Here is a 27,852-nt window from a genome sequence, read left to right on the forward strand (position 1 = left end):
CTAACCTTGGGGAAAAAACAGTATTTTCCATCTGCAGTTGGGAATCCGCTGATGCGGAGGGCCAACTGTACACATTGATCTGTGCCATTTTGTATGAGGGTCTTGAGCATCTCAAGATTTTGGTATCTGTGGGATGGGAGGTGATTCTAAAACCAATCCCCGGTGGTTACTGAGGAATGACTGCATATTTTGGAAAATCAAAAGTTATACACATAGGGTCAGTGCCCCTAACCCACTCGTTGTTAAGGATCAACTGTATTTTTATTCTCACTCTTTTCAGGTGAAAAAAGAGAAACAATTATGTAAGTTCACAATACCACTCAGCTAATAAGTGTGGGACTTGGATTTGAATCCAAACTTATCTGCCTCCAAAACTTAAGTGTTTAACATGCACACACACACTACAATAACAGTAACCCTTTCTATTTTCTCCTTTAGGAGCCAGAGACTTCTGACCTCCAGAGCATATATGCATATATATAGCTCACAATAGTTCCCATCACATATCTATCTATCTATCTATCTATCTATCTATCTATCTATCTATCTATCTATCTGTCTATCTATCTATCTATTATATATGCATGTGTGTATATGTCTGTATTATGTATATTAACACAGAACAGTTCCCACACAAAAGTTCCTATCATTTAGTTAAACAGTAACATGGAGATTTAAAAATCTTCCACGTGTCTCTACAACAATTAGCAAAAAAATGAGATACCACCTGCCTAGCTACACTGATACTCAAGAATACAAGTCTTCTAGAAGTCATGTCACAGTTTGACTACTGGCTAAATTTATCCTGAGAGAGCTTTAATCATTGCTGCTTATCCTAAAGTCCTCTTCCTGTGGTGTTCAGATGATGTGAGCCACTGTTATTGCAGAATGGATGAACAAAACATGCTTTATGTTACTCTGGTCAGGCTAAGCTTATTTATTAATAACTAAGTAATGAAAAAATCTACAATTTTTTATTTACTACTTAACCAACTTTGTAAAAACTTTACCTCTTAACCCCTTCATCTAAGTAGATCTAGCTAGATTTAAAACTCTTCCCTTGTCAGTATTTTCACATAACAATTTACTTATTTTTCATTCTACTTCCTCTCACTTACTTTTATTTTCCATGTACTTATTCTTAGAATGATTTTTTTTTAATATATTTTATTGATTCTTTACAGAGAGGAAGGGAGAGAGAGATAGAGAGTTAGAAACATCGATGGGAGAGAAACATCGATCAACCGCCTCCTGCACATCTCCTACTGGGGATGTGCCTGCAACCCAGGTACATGCCCTTGACCGGAATCGAACCTGGGACCCTTCAGTCCGCAGGCTGACGCTCTATCCACTGAGCCAAACCGGTTTCGGCTAGAGCTATTATTTTTAATGGCTATTCCAATATTCCATGAGGTCATACATCATAAAATACTTAACCACTTCCCCACCACTGGGCAATTAGGTGATAATCCTATCTAATAAAAGACAAAAATGGTAACTGATCATACCTTCGCTACACTTCCCATTGGCTAATCAGGGCAATATGCAAATTAACTGCCAAGAAAGATGGCGGTTAACTGCCAACAAAGATGACGGTTAATTTGCATACGTAGGCACAATGCTGGGAGGTTAAAGGGGAAGGATGGAAGAAGCTGCCTGCTGCTGATGGTGATCGGAAACCCAGGTGGCAGCCAAGAGCCCATGATTGGAGAGCCAGGCGGCCTTTGCCTGCCCCCCAGCCAGTGATCGGAGAAGCCAGGTAGGGTAGGGAAGAGGTGATCGGAGAAGACCCAAAAGCCAAGCTGCGTTGCCACCCAGGGACCTGATCCAGCCCTGCATCAGGAAGTGGGAGGCAGCTTTTCACCTGGAGGCTTAAGTCCAAGGTGGGAGGCTTAAGCCCAAGTTGGGAGGCATCATTTTCTGTACGGAAAGTCAGGGGGCACAGCTAAGCACAAGGCAGCGCCATGTTTGCATACAGAGAGGGGGCGTGGCTCAGAGTGGGGCAGCGCTACATTCGGAGAGAACCATGCTGAGGCCAGATGTTCACCTCAAGACCCGAGCGGCTGGAGAGGAGTGCAAGGTAGAGGAGGTGTGGCTTCAGGCAAGTGAAGGAAAAGGGCAGGCTGCCCAGCCGCAACGCCATTCCAAGCTTCCCGGCCCAGGTTTTCAAATGTAAATATTACTTCAGATGTTGTAGTTGCACGTACTTTATTCCCCAGGCCTGGGCTGGGGGCAGAACCAGTGATGGGGGGAAATGAGGGTCCCCTGCCCAGGCAGCGTGATGGGGGTCAACGCCTGAGGGATCCCAGTATGTGAGAGGGGGCAGGCTGGGCTGAGGGACACTCCCCCACCACACACACCAAGTGCACGAATTTTGTGCACCGGGCCCCTAGTGCTTTTATAAATTGTGTCTGCTTTAAAAATATTTTCAAAAATATAATCATTGTTTCAAATTATATATTTAAAAAATTCCACTGATTATATTATTGAATCAAAAAAAAAATGAATTTTAACTCACCAAGTTCTGAACAAAACTGTTTGGCTTCTGAGAAATTGTGTAACGCCTGGTCAGATGCATAACAGTGGTCCCTGTACAGGATCCACTGGGATCCATTCCCTTTTACTGCTGGGCATCGCGATGAATATGTAGGAGAAGATACCTCCTGAGCTACAAAAATGTGAGACAATTGTAAAAATGCAGAGAAAAAACAACAACTGACTTTTGAGTATACACTCTAATTAGATTTTTAGAATACCATTTTTAGAACTTAGATGATAAAGGAAAGTACTTGCCCTCGAAGATGGATTTAGACTAAGTTAAAAACAACTGGAAAGACATAATAGAAAAAGGAGCAAAGATTGGCTAGGCAGGCCTGTAACTACTTTGAAATAATAATTACAATTCTTTGGATCCCTTTTTATTTTGATAACAGAAACCTTGTTATACTTTGCCATATATAGTACTACTTTTCAAAATCACAGCCACAAATGATAATTTGGTAATGTGTTTACAAAACGCAAAATGTCAGCAAAGTAAAATCACTCTCAAATAAAAAAAAGAGTAGGTGTGGCTTCTCAGCTTTTAAAAACTCCTCTGGTTTCCATTTAAAATGTTTAACTTTTAATTGTGCTGTATCACACAGGAAGCCTGTGTAGCAAAGCCTGTGCCTCTGATTATTAATTTCCACAGAAGAGAGCATGAGAACTGGAAGGTAAAGTATCAACATGCTATTTGTGCGGTACAGAGCATCAGAATCAAAGCTCTGACCGGTATGGCCACTCATCTCAACCCCAGCTATTCTTTTGTGTGCATTCTGCATGGTCTGCATGTCCTTCAGTAACTGAAGGCTTTTCCTGCTTTTTCCCTCCATATCTCAATTTGGTAGATTCTTCTAATTTGTGGTGCCAGTGGTTCCAGAAGAATGGCTGCTGCTGTTTCCTTCTTCATCAAGAGATGTTCTGACTGTTCTTAATTCCTTCTTCTGCTTCTCTATCTTCTGTTTCTCCAGCTGGGCTTGATCTTTTTTGAACTTTAGTTATTTGATTGGCTTTTGCCTCCATTCTTTCCATGAATGCTCTTGGTGTGAGCTCTAAGTCTCCCTTCAGTGTGACAGTTGATAACTCCTGGGTAAGTTTCCTAGTGACTGGTGATCAAAGCTCATTGCCAAGTCCATCTGTAAAGTCTGTAGGACTTGTGACAGCTCTACATTAACGCTGCTGATGGAGAGACGTTACTAGCAAGTGCTTCATTTTACCACCTTGTGAAAATAGTTGCTTTTTCAAAAATAAACTGCCGATGACAACAATGCGTCTTGCACATTGTTGTGCAAGACAATGATCTGTGTTGCTTCATTAGATGCAAAACATCTTGAACGCTGGCTCCCAATGCATGGCTAAGATTGATGGACCTTTCTGAATTGCTTGGCTTTAAAAATAAAATTCTTCTTATACTAGGAACCCCCGGAGATACCTTATCTTCTAAGTCTACTCGTTTCTATCCAGTCTGCATCTGGGCCGTCTTAGGCTGCATACGGTTTCTTTCTTTACTGTTATTCATGGAGTTTTACTTCCAACTCTTGCATTTATATTTTCTGCAAGGGCCAGCACTGAAAACCAGAAGCTTCAGAGACCAGCCCGCACCAGGCCCTGGCCGCCCAGCATGCCTCGGCAGCTCCTGGTGGTCTGGGTTCTTGTGCTCTTCCCCAAGGCTCACGCTCTACCTATCAAAAATGACCTCAGGCACAGCCCCTGATGGAAGGGACTCTTTCCTCAATTTTAAGGATCATATACGTTTGGAAAATGCTTAGTTACACAACATGCAACAGACTTTTTGACCACAGGGACTCCCACAGCCATCACTCAATATGGAAGGCCACGTGAGGCATTTCTCAAGATACATGCTGTGGGACACTTCTTTTAAAGAATCTCAGTCTTTGAAAACACTGCTAAGTGAAACTGAAACTCACAAATTCTAGAGTTAAGACTTCCCTAGTGATGGAACTACTGAATATCTTTGAGAACAAATTCCCTGACGGGGTATATTGTATTTATTTCTCTTTGTGAAAAATATCAAAATTCTTTTTGGAGGACTTGTGAATAAACCTTATTTAAAATCTCTAAAAACTCCTTGAGTACTTAATCACATGCATAAGACAAACATTATATTTTAGTAAATATACAGTTATTTGAAATCAAGTCTTACATTTTGTAGATTTATAGCAAATAGCACCATCTCCATCAGAGCTGCAGTTTTTATGTTTCCAAATTCCTTTTGGATCCAAGAGAACACAATTCCCAGCAGACTGCTTATCTTTCCATGGGACGTAGTCAAACGCACTACCATCAGACCACTCAAAATTTGATTCCATGCCCTGTATTAGGAATGATAGAGACAACCTGAATCTAGATGTATGACTTCAAAAAAGAACATAAACAAGAACATATATACTTTAAGAAATGTTGGAGTGGAGCGTTAATTATTTGCCTGCAAGTGTTGTAGGTCTGGATCTATTTGTAAAATCAGGGATTTACTTTCGATGCACTGATTTGAGACATTTGCTCTGGCACAATTTAAGTAGGATTTTAAATTTAGAGTCAGAGTTTTTACACTCTATCTCTAGGTTTATTCTGTTTAAAGACGAGTTTATATAACACTTGAAATTAAATGATGGGTAAATGGCTTCCACTTATCACAATTACAGATTTACAATTCCAGCATTGATATTATCCTAAATATTGTTTTTTATGTTTAAGAGTTTTGTGATTTGTGTCTCTGGCTACATTATTTTTCGTATTACAGAAGCCAGTAATCAGCAAGGGGCTGAAAACTACTTCCCAAGATTACTTTTGATTTTTCCTTGATTCTATAATCCTAATTTACCATCCTTTATTTTATTTTCCCCATTGTTTCAAAGATTATTTACATCAGGCCTTCAATTCTAATTTCAATAGATGTCTTTTTTTTGTATACTAGACATTATTGTAGCTACATGAATATAATTAATAGAACTCAAATAGTGGCACAAAAGACGTGTTTACTAGTAGAAGATTACTCTTAAATAGTGCTAATTTCTAGAGGAAAGTGGCAAAAGTATATATATTTACTAGTCCTAATGTTACGAATTTTACTTGGCAGCTTATAGCAATCTTCATTATAATCATAGATTAAGGAAAATAATTATCACTCCAAAATCTTACAGATGAGGAAATAAGCTTGCAAATGTCAAATATCTTGCCCACGATCACTCAATATGTAAATGGGAGATCTGCCACCAGTGTGGAACTAGGGCTTTTCTCATTCTGTGCTCTTTCCTTTTCACCAGCTTTTCAGCTGGTCTCCCCCACGCAGATCACAGAGCTGTTGTGTTACTCCTCTGCTGGGCCCGGGCAGCGTTGAGGGCCACGGCAGTCCCAGCCATGTGCTGCAGTGCACCCTACAGATATAATGTTCAATTTGTTCTATATTGTGGAAAGTCGAGAAAACACGATGCTATGCAAATTGAGTCCCAGGACTTAATCTGATGCTATACTTTGCATTGATATTTTATGCTCACGTTGCTAAACCTCTAACAAATGTGGGAAATTTCTGGACAACAACAGCAATACTCACATCATGACTAGAGAGCCCAACCCACAGTGGAAATCCATCCCGCTTTGCGATATCTTCCAGGAAGAGCTGGCCACGTGAGTCATGAACACTTGCCAAATGACCTCCACTCTGAGCGCACATGTTTACTGCTTGGTACCATGTCACTGTTTTTGGAATGACACTGTAAATGCCATCTTCATATGGAATAAACTGTGGCAGAGTAGTATTATATGCTTCCTTGTAGTCAACTAAAATATTTAAATGAAAAGTGTTCATGATTAAATTTGATTGTTGACCAATGTCATCCAATCAATTTAATAAATAAATACTAAAAATAAAATACATATTTGGGGTAAGACAGGTCATACAATCACTTCAAAAGATAAATAAAACTGGGTTGCTTAGTAGGAACGGAGGTCAAATGCATACTTAATTTTTCTTCTTCCCATGGCATATTTAACAGGCTCTTAAATATGACAGTAGTCTGGCTGATTAAGAAAAAGGCATAAACATTGTCTTTCATTGAAGGAGCTCACATATTACTTGTGGCCAGAAAACAATAATACCTACAACGAGGGTAAAACAAGTACCCGCTAGAATGTGTGTAACTACTAGAGAAGGAGAGGGAGTCATAAAGCCTGCTGGAAAAATTAGGTCTCCAGATGTTAGGTTAGGTGAAATCAGGACTAAAAAGAAATGAGGTAACCAGAAAGTAAGCTGAAAACAAACAAATCATAACAATAACACAACCACACTGATGAGGGTATTTCAAAGGGACACAGAAGCCAAGTGAAAGAACGTCCAATGTCCAGAGCTGGCACAATCTGGTCAAAAGATTAAATAGTATAGTAAATTGGATTATATTCCCAGTATGACATATGTAACCATGAGCCAATACAGATATCAATAAATGACTGATATTTTTCAATTACAGTTTACATTCAGTATTACTTTGTATTAGTTTCAGGTGTACAGCATAGTAATTAGACAATCATATACTTTACAAAGTGCTCCCTCTGATATTTCCAGCATTTACTTGGAACCAAACAGTTATTAGAATGTTATTGACTATATTCCCCACACTGTACTTTACATCCCCATGACTATTTTGTAACTGCCAATCAGTAGTTCTCAATCCCTTCATCTTTTTTCACTCAGTCCTCCACCTCCCTCCCCTCTGGCAACCATCAGTCTGTTCTCTGAGTCTATGGGTCTGTTTCTGTTTTCTTCGCTCATTTCTATTGTTCTTTGGATTCCACAGAAGTGAAATCATATAGTATCTTTCTTTCTTTGACTGACTTATTAAATGACAATAAATTTTAAAATGTGGAAGAATGGAAAAAACCTCCTGTGTGGTCAAATTCCAAATAAAGTATGTAGATACCACCCGCTTCAGGAAGGTGGAGAGTAACTCTCCACTCAGTAAATGTGGACTGAGTACAGTGCCTGCCTAACAAAGAGTATGTTGTGGGAAGGGGGAAAGGAGTAACTTTGCAGTGGAAAAAATCTGAAAACATTACCTAGAGCCAGGTGACCAATATTAAAATCAGTAGTGATAATCATGTTGATAGCATACCCCTCATCTGACATGAGAATGACACTACTTCTGTGGTTTTCCCCTAAACTCCAAAACCATAACCCCAGTTTAATCTTGAGAAAAGAATGAGGGACACTGTACAAAACATATGACCAGTGCTCCGCGAAACTGTCACGGTCACCTCTGTAGCACCTCTCGTAGCACACGGAATCCAGAGGAAGCACTCAGAAAATACAATTACAAGGTGCCCACCAGGGGAGCTAATGGCTTTATATTCTCTTTCCTTGGAGTGGAAACTCTGCATTAGCATACTCACCCATTTCAATTTTGCAAGCAAGAATGCTGTGCTGATGAAAGTAATGTATTTCTTCAATAGCATCAAAGGTATGAATATCCCAGAAGCCATCAGTACTCAAGCCAGCAAAAAGCCGGCTGTTTGTTATAGCTGGTCTTCCCCCTCTCCAGTGCGTATAGGACAGCATGGTCTTATCAGACCACATAAGAGAATTATCTAGAGAAGAAACATTTTTTTCTATGCTTAGAGATGAAATCAATACGTGAATTACAATTATGAGGTTAATATTTCAATCTTAACTTTTCTTTCTTCTTTCTTTACTTCCTAAAAGGTTATATGATTATGTGCATCCCTCTAAAATTATAACAGTGAATCATACTTATTTTCAATGTTGGAAGTACAAGTTATAAACATGAAAATAAAAATTTACTGATAATTCCACCATCCTGCAATAACTTTACATGTTATCTTTCATCAAATATTCATGTCTCCTACATGTATGTTTGACTGCAATGAAAATGAATGTAACTATTTTATAAAAAATAATTTATTATAAGACGAGTGACAAATCTCTTATCTGGACCGAAATCATACACAATTGTGCACAATTATGTCAACTGATTTTTGACAAGAGTGCCAAGACAATTCAATGGTGAAAGAATAGTTCCTGGAAGAACAGGATATTTATGTACAAAAATAAAAAATGAGGTTGGACCCTTTCCTTTCACCATATACAAAATTAACTCAAAATAGATCACAGATCTAAGAGCCAAAAACTATAAAACTCTTAGAAGAAAACATAGGAGAACATCTTCATGACCCTGGGGCAGGCAAAGCCCTCTTAGATATGCACAAGTGATAAAAGAAAAATATACATAAATTGGACTTAGTTAGAATTAAAAGTTTTGTGCTACAAATTATACTATCAAGAAAGTGATGGAAGAAAATACTTGCAAGTCATTTATTTGACAAGGGACTTCTATCCAGAATATAGGAAGAATGCTTAGAACTCAACACTAAAAAGGACAAATAATATAATAAATGGGCAAAGGGTCTGAATAGAGATTTTTCCAAAGATGACGTACAAATTGCCAATGAATACATGAAACAATGCTGAATAGCTTCAATCATCAGATAAATAAAATTAAACCTCAGTGATAAATCACTCAGACCCATTTGGATGGCTATAATAAAAAAGACAACAAACAAACATTCCCCTCCCCCCCCCGCCCAGTGTTGACGTAGATATGGGAGAAATTGGAACCCTTGATGGAAAATGGTATAGCTGCTTTGGAAAATAGTCTGTCAGTTCTTCAAAGGATTAAACAAATCCAACCATTCCAGACCAAGTATATATCCAAGAGAAATGAAAACATACATCCATATAAAAACTTGTATATGAATGTTCATGGCAGCATTATTCACAATAACCAAAAAGGTGAAAACAATTTAAATGCCCATGATAAACAGATGAATAAAATGTGGTATATCCATACAATGGAATATTATTCAGCCAAAAGGCATAATATGTGATACATGCTACAGTGCTACATACATAAACCTTAAAACCATTATGCTCAGTAGAACAGTCACAAAAAAATCACATATTGTATGATCTGATTTATGTGAAATGTCTAGAGTAGGCAATCTGTAGTGACAGAAAATAGATCAGTGGTTGCTGAGGGTTGGGAGAGGGGATAGAGAATGAGGAGGAACCACTAATGGGTATGGTGTTTCTTGTTAGGTCAGTGATAATTGTGGAGCGCTCTGATGATACATAAAGCCATTAAATTATATACCTTAAATGGCTAAATCATATGGATGTGACTGTATCTCAATAAAGTTTTTGGAAAAACAAACTGCTAGGTCTACTGAAATCATGAATTGGAATGAGGAGTGATGCCATGACTACCTACACATAATCCTGGTTGTCTGTACCTCTCAGAGATCCCCATCTCCCAAGGCATTATCCTAAACACCTGCCTGCAGCAATGTAACACTAGCAGCACTGCACGTATGATTTTGTTCTTTATTGCTGCTTTGTAACACCTCATGTATCCTAGTCCTTCTTTCCCTCTCCCCAAATGTTAAAGTTATAATTTTCTGACTAACACAATGGGCAAAGGTGTATTTCTGAAGTTTGCTATACAAAACCATCTTCATTTGAAATATCTTTCAGTTGACATGTGGCTTCTCTAAGTAATGTCTATTCATGGCCTTTGAAAAGTTCAGAATTTTAAAAAACAAAATCCTTTGTAGGGGTGGTATACAGTTAAATATTATTTAAGTATATCAAGGTGGTAAAAAAAATCCATGGGTATAAATTCAGCCAGTAAGAATTAGATTTAAACCAAATTTGCTTGAAACATCTCTCTACATGTTGCTCATGTGGCTACATATTTTAATAGAAATTTTGTTACTCAGACATTTTATTAAAAATTTTAGGATGATTAAAAGAAAGTCTAGTGATCTGAAAACGCTTTTCAGAATATAGAATACATATTCAGTTGTTTGTGATCATACAATTAACAAAATACATCAGAGGGTGCAATTGAAATCTCTAACTATATCCTGGGTGTGGTCTCCGCTGCTCCATAAGTTCACTATTTCCTCAGTCACTTTCAGATAAAGCCTGAGAACTTTCCATCTAGTTCCGCCCCCCTCATCCTCCACCGTTTCTAAATTTAAAGGTATTCAAGTGTCATTGGAAAAAAGACTTGAGCAACTACGTCCTATTATGATGAACTCATCTTCAACTGGCAACCCAAATCTTACCAATTGCTTGATAGCTTAATTTTCGTTAATTTGCAAGTCATAAAGATTTAAGAAATGCCTTTGGAACTCTAAGAAAGACAAGTTAGATAGCAAAGAGAAGGCTATTTTTAAATAGTCAGACTTGAGTAAGAACTCTAAGAAAGACAAGTTAGATAGCTAAGAGAAGGCTATTTTTTTTTTTGAGAAGGCTATTTTTAAATAGTCAGACTTGAGTAATTTAGTTTCTTTTCCTACCCCACCTCTGACTATCATTGTCCTGTGCCCCTATTATGGCCTGTTTTTGAATAAATGCGTACTTTTTGATGCTTTATGCCCACAGAGTGTTTTTCTTTTTTCTAATTCCAAAACTTTTATGATTTTCAGGACATCTCTAGTTGAGTATCTTTCTAAATTGATCTTAATGACCCTATTATTAGAATCTGTGCTTTACCAAATTTTATAGCGATTAACTTGGATTTGTGGTATTTAGACCCAATGTCAAATATTCTATCCCACTGTCAAACTATGTACCTGGTTTTCCTAATGTATACCCCAAGCCAATGCTATAAAACCACAACATTAGTAGAAGTGTAATTCTGTTCTCACTCATCCCATATGCATAGTACAGACACAAAGTAAGTACTGGAGATGCAGTTGGGAATGTGATCATTTTTAGTCTGGAACTGCTAGGAGGGAGAGTAGAGAAAGACTTATTTTTCACCATTTAACTCTCCGCTTGGTGGTAAAGACATTTTAGTAGCAGAGAGGAGACATGAAAAATGTTTCATATTCATATGTTACGCTTAGTGCATTAATGATAATTTTGTATATTAATACACATATACTTTGAAGGACTATTCTTTTATAGCTTGATAAGCAAGTAGTTTATAAATAGTATAACTATAAATAGAGAAAATCAGCAGATTTACAACTTACTTTCGTAAATTATACCTAACATGACCCATGACGCCATATAATTAAAGTGCAGAAGTTGCTCAAGAACAAAGTTATTCTCTTTTTCATCTCGAATACTCAGAATATGCGATTTTGGATCTGTTAAATAGAAAAATAGTCAATAATTTAAACAATAATTTATCTAGAACACTTTATTTGATTTAGAAAATGTTATTTCCCAGTTTAATATACCCCTAACTTAAACAATAGCAGAAAATAAGAAAGACATGTCAATTAAAACTGTCTCGTTGTACTAAAATGAATAGGTTAAGAAGCTTTAAAACATTTTGATGATCAATAAGGTCTTATGGACTAGTGACAATCTAGTAGAGGAGTAGAGTATTTAAAACTAATTCACGTCACCTTTCCCCATTTAAAGCTTATTTTGAGTTGTACAATTCCACCTGTATTTATGCTGGATACACTGTCAAATACTATAATAAATAAAACCTCTTGGATGGGTTCTAAGACAGAGCTTCCTTTGTCTTAGCGATCACTCTTACATTAGGGTTAAAAAAAGTTTTTATTTCCCATAGTGTGTTCCTCAGGGAATTAATAGGAGTTCCTCAGAAAAGAGCTACATGGATAAAAACTTCGCAAACACTGGTTAAGTCAACTAGTTCATTTGTGCCAGTATTTCTTACAATATATGCAAATGCACATTTGATCATCTGTAACAGGAAGCGATGGTGTTTCTTAACCTTGTTCTTTTTCTAAGGATCCTCTTGTGTAGAACACTTCTCAAGACCAGTGTTCAACATAGCAGTCTTTGGGGGTGTGGGGAGGGTAATGGCTTGGTATTTCCCATAGGCACTTTCTGCAAAATTCATAGGTCCACTGTTGAGAAGTTCCAAATCCCCAGTGGATGGCATAGGAAATATCTGAAACGTCTTCAAAGTGTGAAATATGTATTTTTTTTAAAGCAGAGCTGCTTCTTTGTGGCTTATCTAAGCTTCTGACCACTCAAATGAACTTTTCATTTTGCCCACAGTCCCCTCTATATAGTGATATTTCTTTCCCTTGTGAAGTAGAACCCATTTTGTTTACACCTGTAAAGCCAGACTAGTTCTCTGATGAATGAAAAAAGAAAGAGGTAACTGCTATACCTTCCACTTTAATTAAAAACAAATTAATGTAGAAATTAGACGATGAATACTTTTGAGATCTTATTACTAGTGCTAATTAGAAATATTTATAACACAGTCAAGATTTAAAAAAAATGAGCATAATGCAATATATAATGGCCATATAATATACTTACTCAGTTTTTGGCATCTAGAATGAATATCCTCTTTTGTTACTGCTGTGTATCTGTTCTTTGCTATCATGAAATTGTAGCAATAGTTCTGATATGGTATCCATGGAGTATTTAAAACAGGAGATGGACAACGAACACTGTTAATTGGCTTGACCTCTTTCTTAGTCTCATCTAGATAGAAAAAAATAATGGTATGAATATTAATTTCAGATATAAATGCTAAATCCTATGTAAAGTAATTGGACTTGATTAGTAGGAAATATTCAGGAAGCCAAGAAATACTAGCCTGGTGATGCTTGTTCTGTTTACATTCAATATAATGTGACCTTCTAACTAGCTTTCTTTAGGAAAGAAATTATTTAACGCAGTAATTTTCTTTCCCCTGCTGTGGAGTGAGTGGAAGAATGTAAAAAATGAGGTTCTAGTGGGTTAACTGTAGTTTCTGTCTTCCTCCATTTCCAAACTTCAAATACAAAAGGCCGCCTCATAGAAACTCTACAAACATAATAAAAGGCACTTAACTATAACTTTGAGGGTTCATCTTCAAGTGTCTGGTTACTGATATCTTTTCTAATTTTAAAGGAACATTTAATGAAATACGTGATGTACTAAGTAAGTCATTGCTTTAACAAAAGGAAACAGAAATAGTTTAAAACCTGACATCTAGAAAACCTAATTACGGCTTTCCCCCCCATTTTGTGAAAAGGCCATACATTCAAGAAGATGCAAGTATAGACATGCTCTACTCAAAGCCCATAGAACTTCTTAGGTGTGCAGTAGAGAGACCTGCCAGTCTCTCCCAGCTTATAACCAGTCCCTCCGTCTGAGAAGGAGTGTCTTTTTCGTACCCCAAACCCACACATGGGGACCCCTGGCCGCTGCAAGACCACTTTCCTCTGAGTGAGCTAGAGATTGCATACCTGACTCAGCCAAGTCCTTCAGATTCCCTCTAAGAAACTGAAAAGTGGTATTCAGGGACAGTCACCTCCAGTGATGGGGACAGGTGAGAGCTGCAGAGCCGCCATGGGTCATCATGTGCACAGAGAAGCAGAAAGCAGGTAAAGAGAGGAGTGCAGGTTCACAGAGAGAAGCAGAAAGGATAGGTAGAGGATGGCATCAGTTTCTGATTTCCATTCCTCACAAGGCTTAGCTCTATCCCCATTTTTCAAGGATCTAAAATTTTTTTTTTGGTTTAAAACTAGCTTGAGCTCATTGCTGTTACTTACAACCAAATGAATCTTAACAGTGAGTCATAGAAGAAATTGTAGCTGATGATACGAATTGTAAAAGGATTCCTACAAATATACAATTTTCTGTAAGACTATAAACAGCAAATATATGCAAATGAGGCCAATGGGGATTTAAAATTAAAAGGACAATTACCATTGTCAGCTGATAAAGATAAAACATGTCTAAAAATAAAAAAATAAAATAAAATATTAATGATGGAATATTTAATATATAGTAATTTTTGAATACATTATTTTCACAACAAATTGTTGTTAAAAGAGCATGATTGTGCCCAGTCAGCGTGGCTAAGTGGTTGAGCATTGACCTATGAACAAGGAGGTCACGGTTCAATTCCCGGTCAGGGCACATGCCTGGGGTTGTGGGCTCCATCCCCAGTGTGGGGCATGCAGGAGACAGCCAATCAATGATTCTCTCTCATCATTGATGTTTCTGTCTCTCTCTCCCTTTCCCTTCCTCTCTGAAGTCAATAAAAATATATTTAAAAAAATAAGAACATGATTGTAATTTTCTTACAATTTCAAAACCAGATTTTACCAAACCACACCCGTCATGAGACTAATGATAATTTGAGAAGTGAAATATTTGAATTTAGCATACTTCCTGGATAGTAGCAAATAGCACCCGGCTGGTGGTCATCGCATTCGGATGTTTTCCAGAATCCATCAGTATCTAAAAACACACAGTCCTCCAGCTGCTCATTGTTTTCAGCCCAGCGACTAAACTGAAGATGTTTCCCATCTGACCAAATGTAGTTGAGTTCATCCTGCAAAGAACGAAAACACACTTCAAGTGACAACTTCATGTAATCCCTTTTGTATTGCTTTGGTCCTCATGGTCCATCTAAAGACTTTTAATTTTATCTTGTATTTAACACACACTCACATAGCACTTATTATGTGTCCAGGACTGGTTTAAGTGCTTTGCAAATGTTAAGTTATTTAATCCTCCTAGCCATATGAGATAGGTACTATTATACCTAGTTTACAGATGAGGACACTGAAGGCATGTAGAGTGCACAAAGTCATGTAGAACATAAACTGCAGTGCTGCTATTCTAATCCAGGTTGGCAGGTCCTGGCATCCATGGTCTGAATTATTACACTATGCTGCCTCACACATCATTGGCATTGTTGGTTGTTGGAAATCAGAAAAGTTAGAGACAACATGTAGTCGTGGAGAGAACATGGGCTTCAGAGCTAAGCACACCTGGTTTTGAATTCTGGTTTGGTCACTTATTAGTTCTTGATTGTGAGTTTACCTCGCCAAGTTTTCATCCCCAAGCTATTCAATGGATGTGACACTGAACCTCCTGGATGGAATTAATGGCATAACACGTGTAAAAAACCTACCTCAGTGGCTAGCTGGGACACACAGAAAGCGACATACATGTTAGCTCCCTCCCTCCTAACCCCTCAGACCATGTGGATGTCATGCCAGTGTTTCCACACTTGTTTTTGGGGACATGCTTCCTTATCACTATATTCTACTGTGCACTGTAAGTCTGTGAACACCTGTCATTACATCCTGACCAGGGCCTGGCCACTCAGCTATCTTGAGGAAGGCTTTACAGAGTAGGCACAGAAGTCTAGGAGATGGATTGTGGGGTACAGTTCTGTCTGAGCTTCCCCTTGGTGCTGTCAGAGCAGAGGCCTCACACAGTGACTCATGGAGCGAAGCTTTCCCGAGGCCCAAGGTTAATTCTGTATCACTGGCTTATTTGGAATACTGGGCGAGGCCACACATAGTCTCCTTAGTGAACCCAAAATAGCAAACATGATTAAGCCTCAATACCACCAATGTTTCATTCTGAGCTGTTCTCCACCAGAGTTCCAGTTGTCACTTGTGCTAAGTTAACCCCCAGGCCATGTGGCTTCAGAGGTAGCCCTCTGGCCATGTGACTGTACTTGTATGACCCTGGATTCCACCCCCTTGCTGCACTCCCAACTAACCCAGTAAGGTTTTATGATCTCTGGGTGTTTTATGTGGTGTTTTTTTTTTGTCTGATAAGAGACAGTGCATAATAAAAAATGCTGCAGTCCATCACCCGATCCTGGCAGAGGGGACTGAAAACTTACGTCTTCACTGGAGAGTCCAATCCACAAGGAGGAGTTATGCTGGACTGCCTGCACGGTTAGGAACGCCTGCTGGTACGGGTCTAAGATGCTCACCAGGCGCATGCCATGTTTCTGGCATTCCCACAGAGCCTCGGGCCACGTCAGAGTCTTCAGGATTATTTTGTACAGATTATTTAGGTACTTTACAGTCTCTGAAGTATTCTGCAAGGTCTGACTGCCTTCAACGTCTGTGTGTAAAAGAAAAAAGACACAATAACTACCCACTCTGTGAGTCAGAGGACATTAAATTTTTTTCCCCATAATAATGTACTTTAGATATTACTTATCTATCAGTTTATGTTAGATTTTGGGTGGGAGAGCTAGGTATGTCTTCCTGTATACCTTAGGTAAAATGTATGAGCCCCAACCTTTGTTTTCTAAAATCAGAAGAAAATTCTGTTTTAGCTGACCCGATTTAGGAAGCAGAAAAGCTATAAGCAAAAGTAGCCTGTGAAAAGATTTCCACTTAGGTTCGTGTCAGATACTTGTTTTGTTTGAAATGCTTCAACAAGAGGGATTCATTTAGCAAACAGTTCTTCAGAAGATTACCTACTTGAGAGTATCACTACATAACAAAGTTAAAAAAAATCATCTGTTAAAAACTTATTGTGATGAATGAAAAATTTAATATCCCTTAAAATATCTTTTTGAAAATATGGACAATTCCTATTTTTAAGTATATAGTTTAGTTTCATTTGGGTTATAGGAAGTCATAGTGATCCATTTATAAATGCTTCACATCTTTTTTAGTACTAAATTTATCTGTGAATGTTTATACTGAACTAAATTTAAAACATTAAGTTTTTTCTCCCCCTTTTCCCATGATAGAAAGTAAAATCTAAAAAATGCCAGCGTAGAAAGGAGAATAAAATTCAACCGTAACTTATCATTAGACAATTCCTAATAACAAATCCCACCTGATAGTTAATGTTGATACTTAATTAAGTATGATAATACTTGAAAAAAAATCACATTCCATTTGAGATGCCCTGACTCACTGAACCAATATGAATTTAGTCATGCTGACATTTTAAGAAAGCTATGTGATTACAAATTAATTTTAATTCATTTATAAGATTTTTGTTAAAAAAAGGACTGTACATAGTAACATCATAAAGTCCCACAGTTACTAGATAATAATCCATACCTGCGTATTTCTGACAGAGAGACAGAGTGTGGTGTTCACTGCAGGATGTGAAATTCCACGTTCCAGTTAAAGGTGACTTCCGGTGGTTGAGCATCAGGGCGCAGTGGTAGCGGGACTCTTCATCAAAAACCTAAACAAAAAGGCAAACAGAAACAAGCAGTCTTAAAATCAACAGTCTGAAGACCCCAGCAAGAATGATCCCTGAGAAGGGTTCTAACATCACGTGGCTTTATGAGTAGTTCCTTCAAACTTTCAGGGAAAGATAGTGCCTCAAACTGAGTCCTAATTCAAAACACAAAGGCAGAAAGCTACGGAGTTCATCTTAGGAAGCTCACATGATCAGAAAAAAGATCTGACAATATGGCATAAAAAAAACGCTATGGAAAAAAACACAAAAAACTCTATGAACAGAGATGAAAACATTCCCAAATAAAACCCTAACAAGTTTAACTTGTTAGAATAGTAAAATAATAATCCACTCTGAGCAACTGGATTTTTATGAGAAGATAATGATGGTTTAATATAACATCTATTAATGTATTATACCAACTGCCAATAGGCTAAATGGAAGAAGCTATATGACAATTTCAATAGGTGCTGGAAACAAGTTTTAAAAAACCCAGTACTTATTCCTGAATAAAAATTCAAAATAAGCTAGTTATACAATAATATATCTTAAACAAAGAGACATCATATACATAATATAACAGTGAAAGACTGCAGATAGGCCCATGAAAGTTTAGATCAAGTCTAGGAAGGTATTTATTACCCCTAGTATTTACCATGGGTCTAGTACAGCCGTGGGCAAACTACGGCCCGTGGGCCGGATCTGGCCCGTTTGAAATGAATAAAACCAAAAAAAAAAAAAAAAGACGTTCCCTTTTATGTAATGATGTTTACTTTGAATTTATATTAGTTCACACAAACACTCCATCCATGCTTTTGTTCCGGCCCTCTGGTCCAGTTTAAGAACCCATTGTGGCCCTCGAGTCAAAAAGTTTGCCCACCGCTGGACTCTAATAGTTACACAATATGTAGTGAGGCATGAACTGTTATTTGAAAATTATGACTGACTCATTAGGAAACCTAAGAAAACTTAGTGAAAAACTCTGAGAAGTAATAAGGGCTTTTAGTAAGATGGATGCCTATGAAATCTATATATATAAAAGCCTAAGTGACAGTTATGACTGGTTGATCAAACGACCAGTCACTATGACATGCACTGACCACCAGGGGGCAGATGCTCAAAGCAGGAGCTGCCTCCTGGTGGTCAGTGTGCTCCCACAGCCAAACTCCCACAGCCAGCCAACCTCCTGAATCCCCCCACCCCCCTGATCGCCCCGATTGCCAGCCAGGCCGAGGAATCCCACCTGTGCATGAATTCGTGCACTGGGCCTCTAGTAAATATATAAAAATTCCAAACAATAGCTTTCCTACATATCAGTAAGAAAATCAAGAAAAAACTGCCATATCAATAGCAGTAAGAAAGACAATTGCTATAAAAACTTCCTTGAGAGATATAAAGGAAGACTTGAATACAGAGATATTATACTATATTCTTGAATTAGAATAGTAATAAAAATATGTGAATTATCCCTAAAATACTGTCAGATTGTCCTCAGAATTTTTTATTTAATTGTTTTGATTGGAAATGGACTAAACCTAGTTTGTCTGGAAGAATGGACAAGAATAGCTAAAAATATCTTAAAGGCAAATAATTAAAGATATCCAGTCCTATGAAATATTTTTAAATATGGCAAAATTAGAGTATTTAGATCTGTGAGATTGCTATATAAGAGTCTATCTCATATGCACATACACTTCATATATAACAAAGAAGGCATCCTATATCTCCTTTTAAAAAAAGTTTTTATTGATTTTTCAGAGAGAGGAAGGGAGAGGATAGAGAGATAGAAACACTGATGAGAGAGAAACATCAATCGGCTGCCTCCTGCAGGCCCCCTTCATGAGAATCAGATCAACTGCCTCCTGCACGGTCCCTACTGGGGATTGAGTCCGAAACCTGGGCATGTGTCCTGATCAGAAATCAAACCACGATCTCCTGGCTCATGGGTCAATGCTCAACCACTGAGCCACTCTGGCTGGGCCTATGTTGCTTTTAACAAATGGAAATAAATGCAATAAATAATGCTAGATAATTAGCTAGGATTAGGGAAAATGATTACATAGTCATTGTCTAGGATGTATTTCTGGAATTCAATTTTAAAGTTCATTTCTTAATCTTTGCTCTTTGTGCAAAAGGTGGTTTGTATCCAGCAAATAGGGAGGACAGAGCTATGGGCAGCAATCTCATGATATAGGCAATTATTGTTAATACAATGCCTAATCTCCTTTTATAGCTTCTTTACATTTAGCTCTTGGGGGAAAAATGATCACTAATCACCGATTTTGTACTTTTTACCTCAGAAGACTGGAGCTGACAGCTTGAAATCCCCAATACTAAGTAAAGCATTTATAATTGCTTCTGATTGCAACTCACTACTTGGCAGTTTTACATCATTGTGACATAAGGGATGTGGATCTGATGCTATTGTGAAAAATGAGGGCATACACATGAAGGCTAGAGACGCTACTGTTGTTATTGTTCTTCTTCTTGTGACAGTCTTACTGAGATACAATTGATAGATGATATAATTTACCCACTGAAAGCATGAATCCCATAGGTGTTAGTATATTCCCAGAGTTGTACAACCATTACCCTCCAATCAATTTCAGAACATTTCACCTCCCCCAAAAGAAACCTCGTGCCTTTTCACCATCATCCTCAATCCTTCCAGCCTCTTTAGGCTCTGGCAACCACTAATCTACGTTATGGGCATTTCATATAAACAAACTCATATAACAGGCCCTTGTTCTTAATCCAATAATTTATGGAAGGCTCAAGATTTCATAGAGCCACATAGATTACTGATTCCAAAAACTTACATTTGTTGGTATTGCTAGCCTCCGACCCACCAAGAATGGGTGAAAGTTGCTATATGTCAGCTCTCTGTTATCGATCCATTTAGTTATTCTTTCATAGGCTGTCCAGCGCAAACCAATCCACAGAGCATCTTCCATATCCGGAAGCAACGATGTAATAAAATCTGTCAGAAAGAGATTTTTTAAAAAGCATTTGACTTATTCAAAATAAAGATATACTAAAAATGTCAATGATTACCTCCTGCTTATCTATCATGATAGTCTTTTACCCACTCTCTACAAAAATAGCTTAATAAGATTTAAAAACTATATTGATTCCCTTCAGCCTCCCAAAACTAACTTTGCCCCCGGATCAGAATAAAACATGTTTACAAAACAATTCTGCTACCTTGTTCTCTTTGGTTCAACACTGTAGGAAGGGTGCCTCCGTAGGTGTGACAAGTATTGCTTGCTTCAGAAAACGTGAGAGACTTGGGTTGAAGTTTCAGAAAACACTGCAAACAAAGAACATATATGAAGCATACGATTTCAGACATGGGAAAGCTCACATAGGAAATAAGTGTCTCATCTTTTACTTTATTATTATTATTTTTTAAAATAGTTTATTGATTTATTACAGAGAGGAAGGGAGAGGGGTAGAGAGCTAGAAACATCAATGAGAGAGAAACATCAACCAGCCGCCTTCTGCACACCCCCAACTAGGGATGTGCCCGCAACCAAGGTACGTGCCCGCAACCAAGGTACATGCCCTTGACCGGAATCGAACCTGGGACCTTTCAGATCGCAGGTTGACGCTCTATCCACTGAGCCAAACCAGCTAGGGCTGTCTCATCTTTTAGAGGGTTGCTAATTTTTGGTCTGTATGTCACAGATATGGACATTTATAAAGTAGTACTATAACAATGCAGATCTATACTCTCTATATAAACAACTGAAGAGTGGTCTTTGAATGACTTTTTATATCTCCCATTTATTGAGTGCTTCCTCTGTGCTAAACAGTTTGCATAGTATTAGCTCATTTAATTCTCACAACTGGGGAAACTGAGGCACAGGTACAGTAAGTAACTTTACCCATAAGTGAAATAGCCACAAAATGGTATGGTCAGCATTTAGACTCCATTAGATCTGATTTCAAAGTCTGTATTCTTAATTATCACCTTGCTATATATAAAAAGAAATCATTTAAAAAAATTATTTCCCTGTCCTTTGGCAGAATATTTTAATTCAACTTACACCGACTGTGTAAATTTAGTACCAGTACTTTGGGGGGAAAAGACTGTCCTAATTTTAAAAAATCAAAATATACCCCTAATATTTCAGCTTTACTACAGATGTTTTTAGCTGTTAGGCACATCTCCTTTTTCTTTTTGATGTTATAATCATACTAGAGGACCGGTGCACGAAATTCATGCACGCGGGGTTGGGGGGTGTGGTCCCTCAGCCCGGCCTGCACCCTCTCCAATCTGGGACATCCCCCTCGCAATCCGGGACTGCTGGCTCCTAACCACTCACCTGCCTGCCTACCTGATTGCCCCTAACCCCTCTGCCTGCCTGCCTGATCGCCCTTAACTGCCTCTGCCTGCCTGCCAGCCTGATTACCCCTAACTGCCCCCCTGCTGGCCTGACTGTCCCTACCTTGCCCCCCTGCCGGCCTGATCATCCCTAACTGCCTCTGCCTCAGCCCCCAACCTAAGCCGAAGTCTTGCCTCCCTCTGCTGGAGGCAACCTGGCAGATCAGGGGAAGGTGCCACCCCATCACCCCGCTGCTGCTGCCACTGGTGGCCACCATGGCTGCCTGAGCCTCGGGCCTTGCAGCCGTGCTTGGCTGCCTGAGCCTCGAGCTGGCCCTGGGCAGCAGCAGCTGCTATTCGCAGCTTGCCTGAGCCTTGGGCTGGCCCTGGGCAGTGGCCGCCACCATCCACACTTGCCTGAGCTTCAGGCAGCCGCTGTGGCTTTGTCTGGAAGGACGTCTAGAAGACATCCACCTTAATTAGCATATTTCCCTTTTATTAGTATAGATTAGTGTGGAGTAGTATGTTCTAAATTGTGTTCCTTGAAACATTGAACAAAATGTTTTTATTTCATCTTCCACACAGAATGAAGTGGCCAAGGGCATACAAGTCATTGTGTGGCTTCTAGAAGACTCTAGAGCAAACACCCCGAGCTTGAGCTTGGAAGCCTCATGGCAGAGGAGAAAGACAAAAGGAACCTGCCTTTGAAGACTTCACAGTTTACATACTAACACCAAGCTGCTTACCTTCTAACGTCTTTATGTAATAGAATAAATGTTTTAACATACTGTACCTATGGCTCTTTTTAGCAGTCAAATACGTTCCCTAAGAGGTACATATACCAATATGGATTATGCATCTCAAGTATAGAATGTAGCATTTCCCAAACCTATTTAAATCATAAACTCTACTTTAGAGGCAAAATCAATGATAAACATTTGGTTAGTATATGTGTAGTTCCCCAGAAAGTAGTTTGGGAAATGCTAGTCTAGTTTGATTAGTAGATGTTGGGTGGATGTTTTCCATAAGGGGGAAAATTTATCAGCCAGAAATTAAGTCAGTTTCCTATATGCCATAGAGACAGCCTTGACTTCAATGTATTGCTGGTACTCTCCGTTGACACTGAAACTTCAGCAATTTAAGTGTGAGTAATAACAGAATAGGAACACACTATTTTGAAAGAGCTGTAGGCATGACTAACTTGAGAGTTAACTTGGTTTCTAAGGTGAGATATCGAAATATGCAGAGGCTGTCTTAGTGAAGGTATTTGATGGATTGCCATCCTGTCACAGGCCATGCAACCATCATGAAAGCAATCATCATTTGCACAATGTAGCAATTCTCTTTTTACCTTATTCAGAAAAGAAATCCATTTCCCAGAGCATTGTATTTTAGCTGCCGAATCTGGACTATATTTCTCCAATGAAGATACATTATATTTTTCACAGATGAAGGGCAACTTGGTATTACAGTCTGCTGGTTTATTTAAGTCTGAGAAATGAAAAGCAGGATTACTGTGGTCAGATTTTCCATCCAGTACACTTTAAAAACAATCCAGCCATAAAGAAAGTCTATTTAAATTAATTCCCAGATAGTTAAAATATAGTCCTTCTCTTCTCTAGCCATTTATGTCTTCTAGCATTATTCATATCAGTAGGTTACAGCATACCAATATTGCCTATAAAAATGTACCTGTACGTGTAACCACCGCAGTTACCACAGTTGCCGATGGAGGGAAATAGAGTTGAAGGAGGCTAATGAAGGGGAAAGGCACCTAAACTATATAAACTATATTTTAGAACTGTTGCCTGTTCATCTTTGCAAATTTGTCTACATGATTATTAGTTACGAAAGTGGTAAATTTACTTGTAAGTAATTACTTTAGGATAAAGGAAGTAAAAATATTCACAGTGAAAAGTAACTTTACTTGCACCTGAAAATTGCGCTATTGTGATTAGCAATAAATCAGAAAAGATAAAGCTACCAAACACATAATCAAAGGGAAAAACAAAATTGAACTAGGAATTGAACCTGAATTTTACATGTTACATAATCAACATTAAAGGATTTGGAATTAATTTTACCGCTAAGCCAAGTCCTGGCAGACATGTAGAGACATTCCTGTCCAAATGTTATAGGAAAGTGATGCCATGGATGTCTTGAGCTGAAAGAAAATGAGGTTTGACAACTTAGAATGTAGTTACACATCCCATTCTGGTGTTTACTGTAAATAATTTTAATTCTAAACTTGTGCCATTATTTTATACCCCTTAATTCTTTTTAAAAAACCATATATTTTATTGATTTTTTGCAGCGAGGAAGAGGGATAGAGAGTTAGAAACATCAATGAGAGAGAAACATTGATCAGCTGCCTCCTGCACACCCCCTACTGGGGATATGCCCGCAACCAAGGTACATGCCCTTGACCAGAATCGAACCCTTCAGTCCACAGGCCGATGCTCTATCCACTGAGTCAAACTGGTTAGGGCTACCCCTTAATTCTTGATGCAAATATGCAAAAGGACTTGGTTTCTCTAATCTAGGCAGTTTATGGATTAATGTGCAAAACTAATTATGAAAAGTAATCCATTTAGCCCAACAGGTGTGGCTCAGTGGTTGAGCATCAAACCTATGAACCATGAGGTCACCATGAGGCCACGGTTCAATTCTGGTCAGGGCACATGCCCTGGTTGTAGGCTTGTCCCCAGTAGGGGGCATGCAGGAGGCAGCCAATCAATGATTCTCTTTCATCATTGATGTTTCTATTTCTCTCACCCTCTCTGAAATAAAAAAAAATATATTTTAAAAAGGGTAATACATTTATTAAAAGGGAATTTGGGGCTGCTTCTTTTAAATCACTTTATAAGGTAGCGTCAATAATAAATACATACTATATAAAATGACGATCTATTATTGGATGCTCAGAGGTTCTCATCCACCACTTCTGCTCATCACTAGATATCTGAAAAACAAACCAAATATCCATCCTTATATGTGCTGAGTTTTCTAGGAGAGTTTTGATTTAACCCCATCCCACCATAACTACAAAACACTAAGATTTCAAAACATTCCGTTACTTTATGTAATCTAAATTACATAAACCACATCCTTTCACCAAAAGAATAGTTTGAAAACTCTTTGTATATTCAAAGGCCCTATTTTGCATATAGAAAATATGGTTTCTGTAGTTATGGGCATACATCAATTGGACATATAGTGTCCTATTGCAACTAATTATAAATTTAAAGATGAACAAATTATTTTTCTTCCAAAAAGGTATGTTGCAAAGTTAGTTATTAGTAGAAACAGAAACTCAAGTTAACTATAAAGTTAACTTTTAGTAAAAAATGTGATAAGGACTTAGAATAATTTATATTATCTATTGCTGTTCATTGTATAAATTGATATTCATAATTAGTCTTGAATACTATTAAAACATAAGCAATTAAAGTTAACATTTCTAACAAGAAACGAGGGATTTGAATGTTGTTAGGCAAATTTTACGTGAGAGGAACATTTAACTTTTGTAGATTTTGGCAAAAATTTTGAAAAAATGTTAATGGCATAGATATAAAAATAAGAACAATATTTAAAGATATACTCTTTTTAAAATTACATTTGCTATTTTGTTTTTGATGGCTTTTAGTCCTGCAAAAGATGTTATAGTAGCCAGGGAGCTCTGATTGCTGGCGCAGTACAGGACAGCTTCTTCATAGTTTAAGCGAGGTTCAGGGACAAACCAATATTCACTCCCTTCTATTATAACTGGTGGTCCATGAATTCCAGCACGCTCTAAAGGAAAAAAATATCAGAGTTATGACTGTGTAAACCAAACTACACCCTCTAAGCATGAATTAATGTTCAAAACTTTTTAAAATTGTAATTCATTTAGACTCCTGGCTCTCTCTGGGCGGGACAGTGCTTCCTGAGGACTCCTGAGCCAGTGACTGCCACCCAGAGTCACAGAGAAAGACAAATCCACCCTCGTAGCCTCATCCCACCACAGCCAATCACCTCCCTGCCTGGAGATGCTTCATCTCAGTTGAAGGTTGTGATAGAGAAGAAACTGTCACTCAGGCCTGGGTTTAAATAAACTAGATGCATTATTGAAAAAGTAAAGGCGGCTTTGGCTAAATTTCAGTTTTCTTAACTTACCTGGATTGTACCAGTCTGGTGTTTTTGGAGTCCGACCTGTATGAGGAAGAAAGCAAGTGGCTCAAGTTTAGTGTCCAATTACAGATCATCGCATATATAAGTCAGTGTCTCAGTCTACAGAGGGCCACAGTATTGCTGAGGTCTGTCCACTTCTGGCTGAACCATTGCCTTTCATGTTATGATCACTTCAATTTGAATTCTGTGGAGCCTACGCTAAAGCTATTATAGTGACAATAAAAAAGCAGATCGGTTGAATATTAATAAAGTATCACTAGCAGTTCTCTATCTTATACCATAGAAGTCACAAAGGAAGATCAGATGGACAAACATAGCCAATAATTAGAAAGCACAAATAAGTAAATGCATCCACTGTACACATTACATAGAAGCACTAAGGAATATGCACCAAAATAATCATCATTGTAGGATGAGGTTATGCAGAAACCACTTCTCCATCTAACGCAGTTTGAGTAATTGTTCTGTAAACCTGTGTGGGTAGAGTTTATTGTCTCCCAGGATATCCTTGGAAACAATGTGCAATGATCCAGTACCGAACCTTCTGAGAAGGTGAAAGACAAAACTGGGAGGAAAACAATGAAAATCACCCAGGCTTCTTGGATAGACACAGAGGAAAGATTGAAGTTGGATGGGCCAATGTCCAAATGCCCTCACACCCTTTGTGTTGAGATGCTGTGGGTCAGTTGTTTAACGCCCTGAGCCTCAATGTTCTACTCTATAGAAAGTGAGACTCTACCCGCTAACTCACAAAGTCTGTGTGAAGCTCAGGTGAGATGGCCCCGGGGGAGCACCCCCCACAGTTCCAGGCACAGAGCAGCTCCTCCCAGGATGCTGGGCTGCTTCCTTTTCCCCTTTCTTTGTGCTTTTAGGTCTCGTTGATTTCCAGTCATCATTTTATGAATCTTAGAAATTACAGAGTAAAATAGCTGTTCCCAATTTTGTCATTGTATCAGGGCATAATGCAAAAGATGGCCTATATATCCAGCATCTGGTTTCTCTCTCAGTCAGTTCTCTGTGTGTTGGATAATTTTTTTTTTAACCAACCATTCTGCCAATCAGTTTAAAACGTGTAGTTTCTTGTCAGTAATCATGTGTTGGGGAAATACTATGTCTAAACTTAAGGTTTTTTTTTATTACTGAGAAAAGCAGAATACAAGGATTTAGTTTTTTTAAATAAAAAATTACAAATATGACTCAAAAAACTACAGGACACTGAAAAAACAGATGGAGGAAGACATAAACAGATGGAAGAACATACGGTGTTCATAGATTGGTAGAATCAACATCATTAAAATGTCCATACTATTCAAAGCAATCTATAGATTCAATGCACTCCCCATTAAAATACCAACGGCATATTTCACAGACCTAGAATGAATTCTCCAAAAATTCATCTGGAATAAAAAAAGACCCTGAATAGCTGCAGCAATCCTGAGAAAGAAGAAAAAACCAATCCTCAAGCTCAATTAATATTTGACAAAGGAGGCAAGAGCATACAGTGGAGTCAAGACAGTCTCTTCAATAAATGGTGTTGTGAAAATTGGTCAGATACATGCAAAAAATGAAACTAGACCACCAACTTACACCATACACAAAAATAAACTCAAAATGGATAAAGGACGTAAATGTAAGATGGAAATCATAAAAATCTTAGAGAAATCCAGAGGCAGCAAAATCTCAGACATATGTTGAAGCAATTTCTTCACCGATACAGCTCCTAGGGCAATGGAAACTAAAGAGAGAATAAACAAATGGGATTGCATCAAAATAAAAAACATTTGCACAGCAAAAACCAAACAAACAAACAATCACCATCAACAAAACAACA

General features: G+C 38.1%; 1 protein-coding gene across 1 annotated transcript in view; it reads right to left on the minus strand.

Moving 5' to 3' along the window:
• LOC102758103 (lymphocyte antigen 75) overlaps positions 1-27,852 on the minus strand; it is a gene marked incomplete at its 5' end in the record, with an annotated part of 157,466 nt that overhangs the window by 53,449 nt on the left and 76,165 nt on the right. Inside the window, 16 exons of the mRNA XM_006766553.2 lie at positions 2,519-2,668; positions 4,703-4,871; positions 6,110-6,336; positions 7,942-8,136; positions 11,611-11,727; positions 12,890-13,057; positions 14,735-14,900; positions 16,212-16,438; positions 17,398-17,527; positions 20,344-20,504; positions 20,729-20,834; positions 23,203-23,342; positions 23,936-24,015; positions 24,743-24,813; positions 25,468-25,643; positions 26,007-26,042. Of these exons, the coding sequence (XP_006766616.1) occupies positions 2,519-2,668; positions 4,703-4,871; positions 6,110-6,336; positions 7,942-8,136; positions 11,611-11,727; positions 12,890-13,057; positions 14,735-14,900; positions 16,212-16,438; positions 17,398-17,527; positions 20,344-20,504; positions 20,729-20,834; positions 23,203-23,342; positions 23,936-24,015; positions 24,743-24,813; positions 25,468-25,643; positions 26,007-26,042 (2,319 nt within the window). The remainder of the gene's footprint in view (positions 1-2,518; positions 2,669-4,702; positions 4,872-6,109; positions 6,337-7,941; positions 8,137-11,610; positions 11,728-12,889; positions 13,058-14,734; positions 14,901-16,211; positions 16,439-17,397; positions 17,528-20,343; positions 20,505-20,728; positions 20,835-23,202; positions 23,343-23,935; positions 24,016-24,742; positions 24,814-25,467; positions 25,644-26,006; positions 26,043-27,852) is intronic.

This window comes from Myotis davidii, unplaced genomic scaffold (genome assembly GCF_000327345.1).
Source record: "Myotis davidii unplaced genomic scaffold, ASM32734v1 scaffold59, whole genome shotgun sequence".
NCBI classification, from domain to species: Eukaryota; Metazoa; Chordata; class Mammalia; order Chiroptera; family Vespertilionidae; genus Myotis; species Myotis davidii.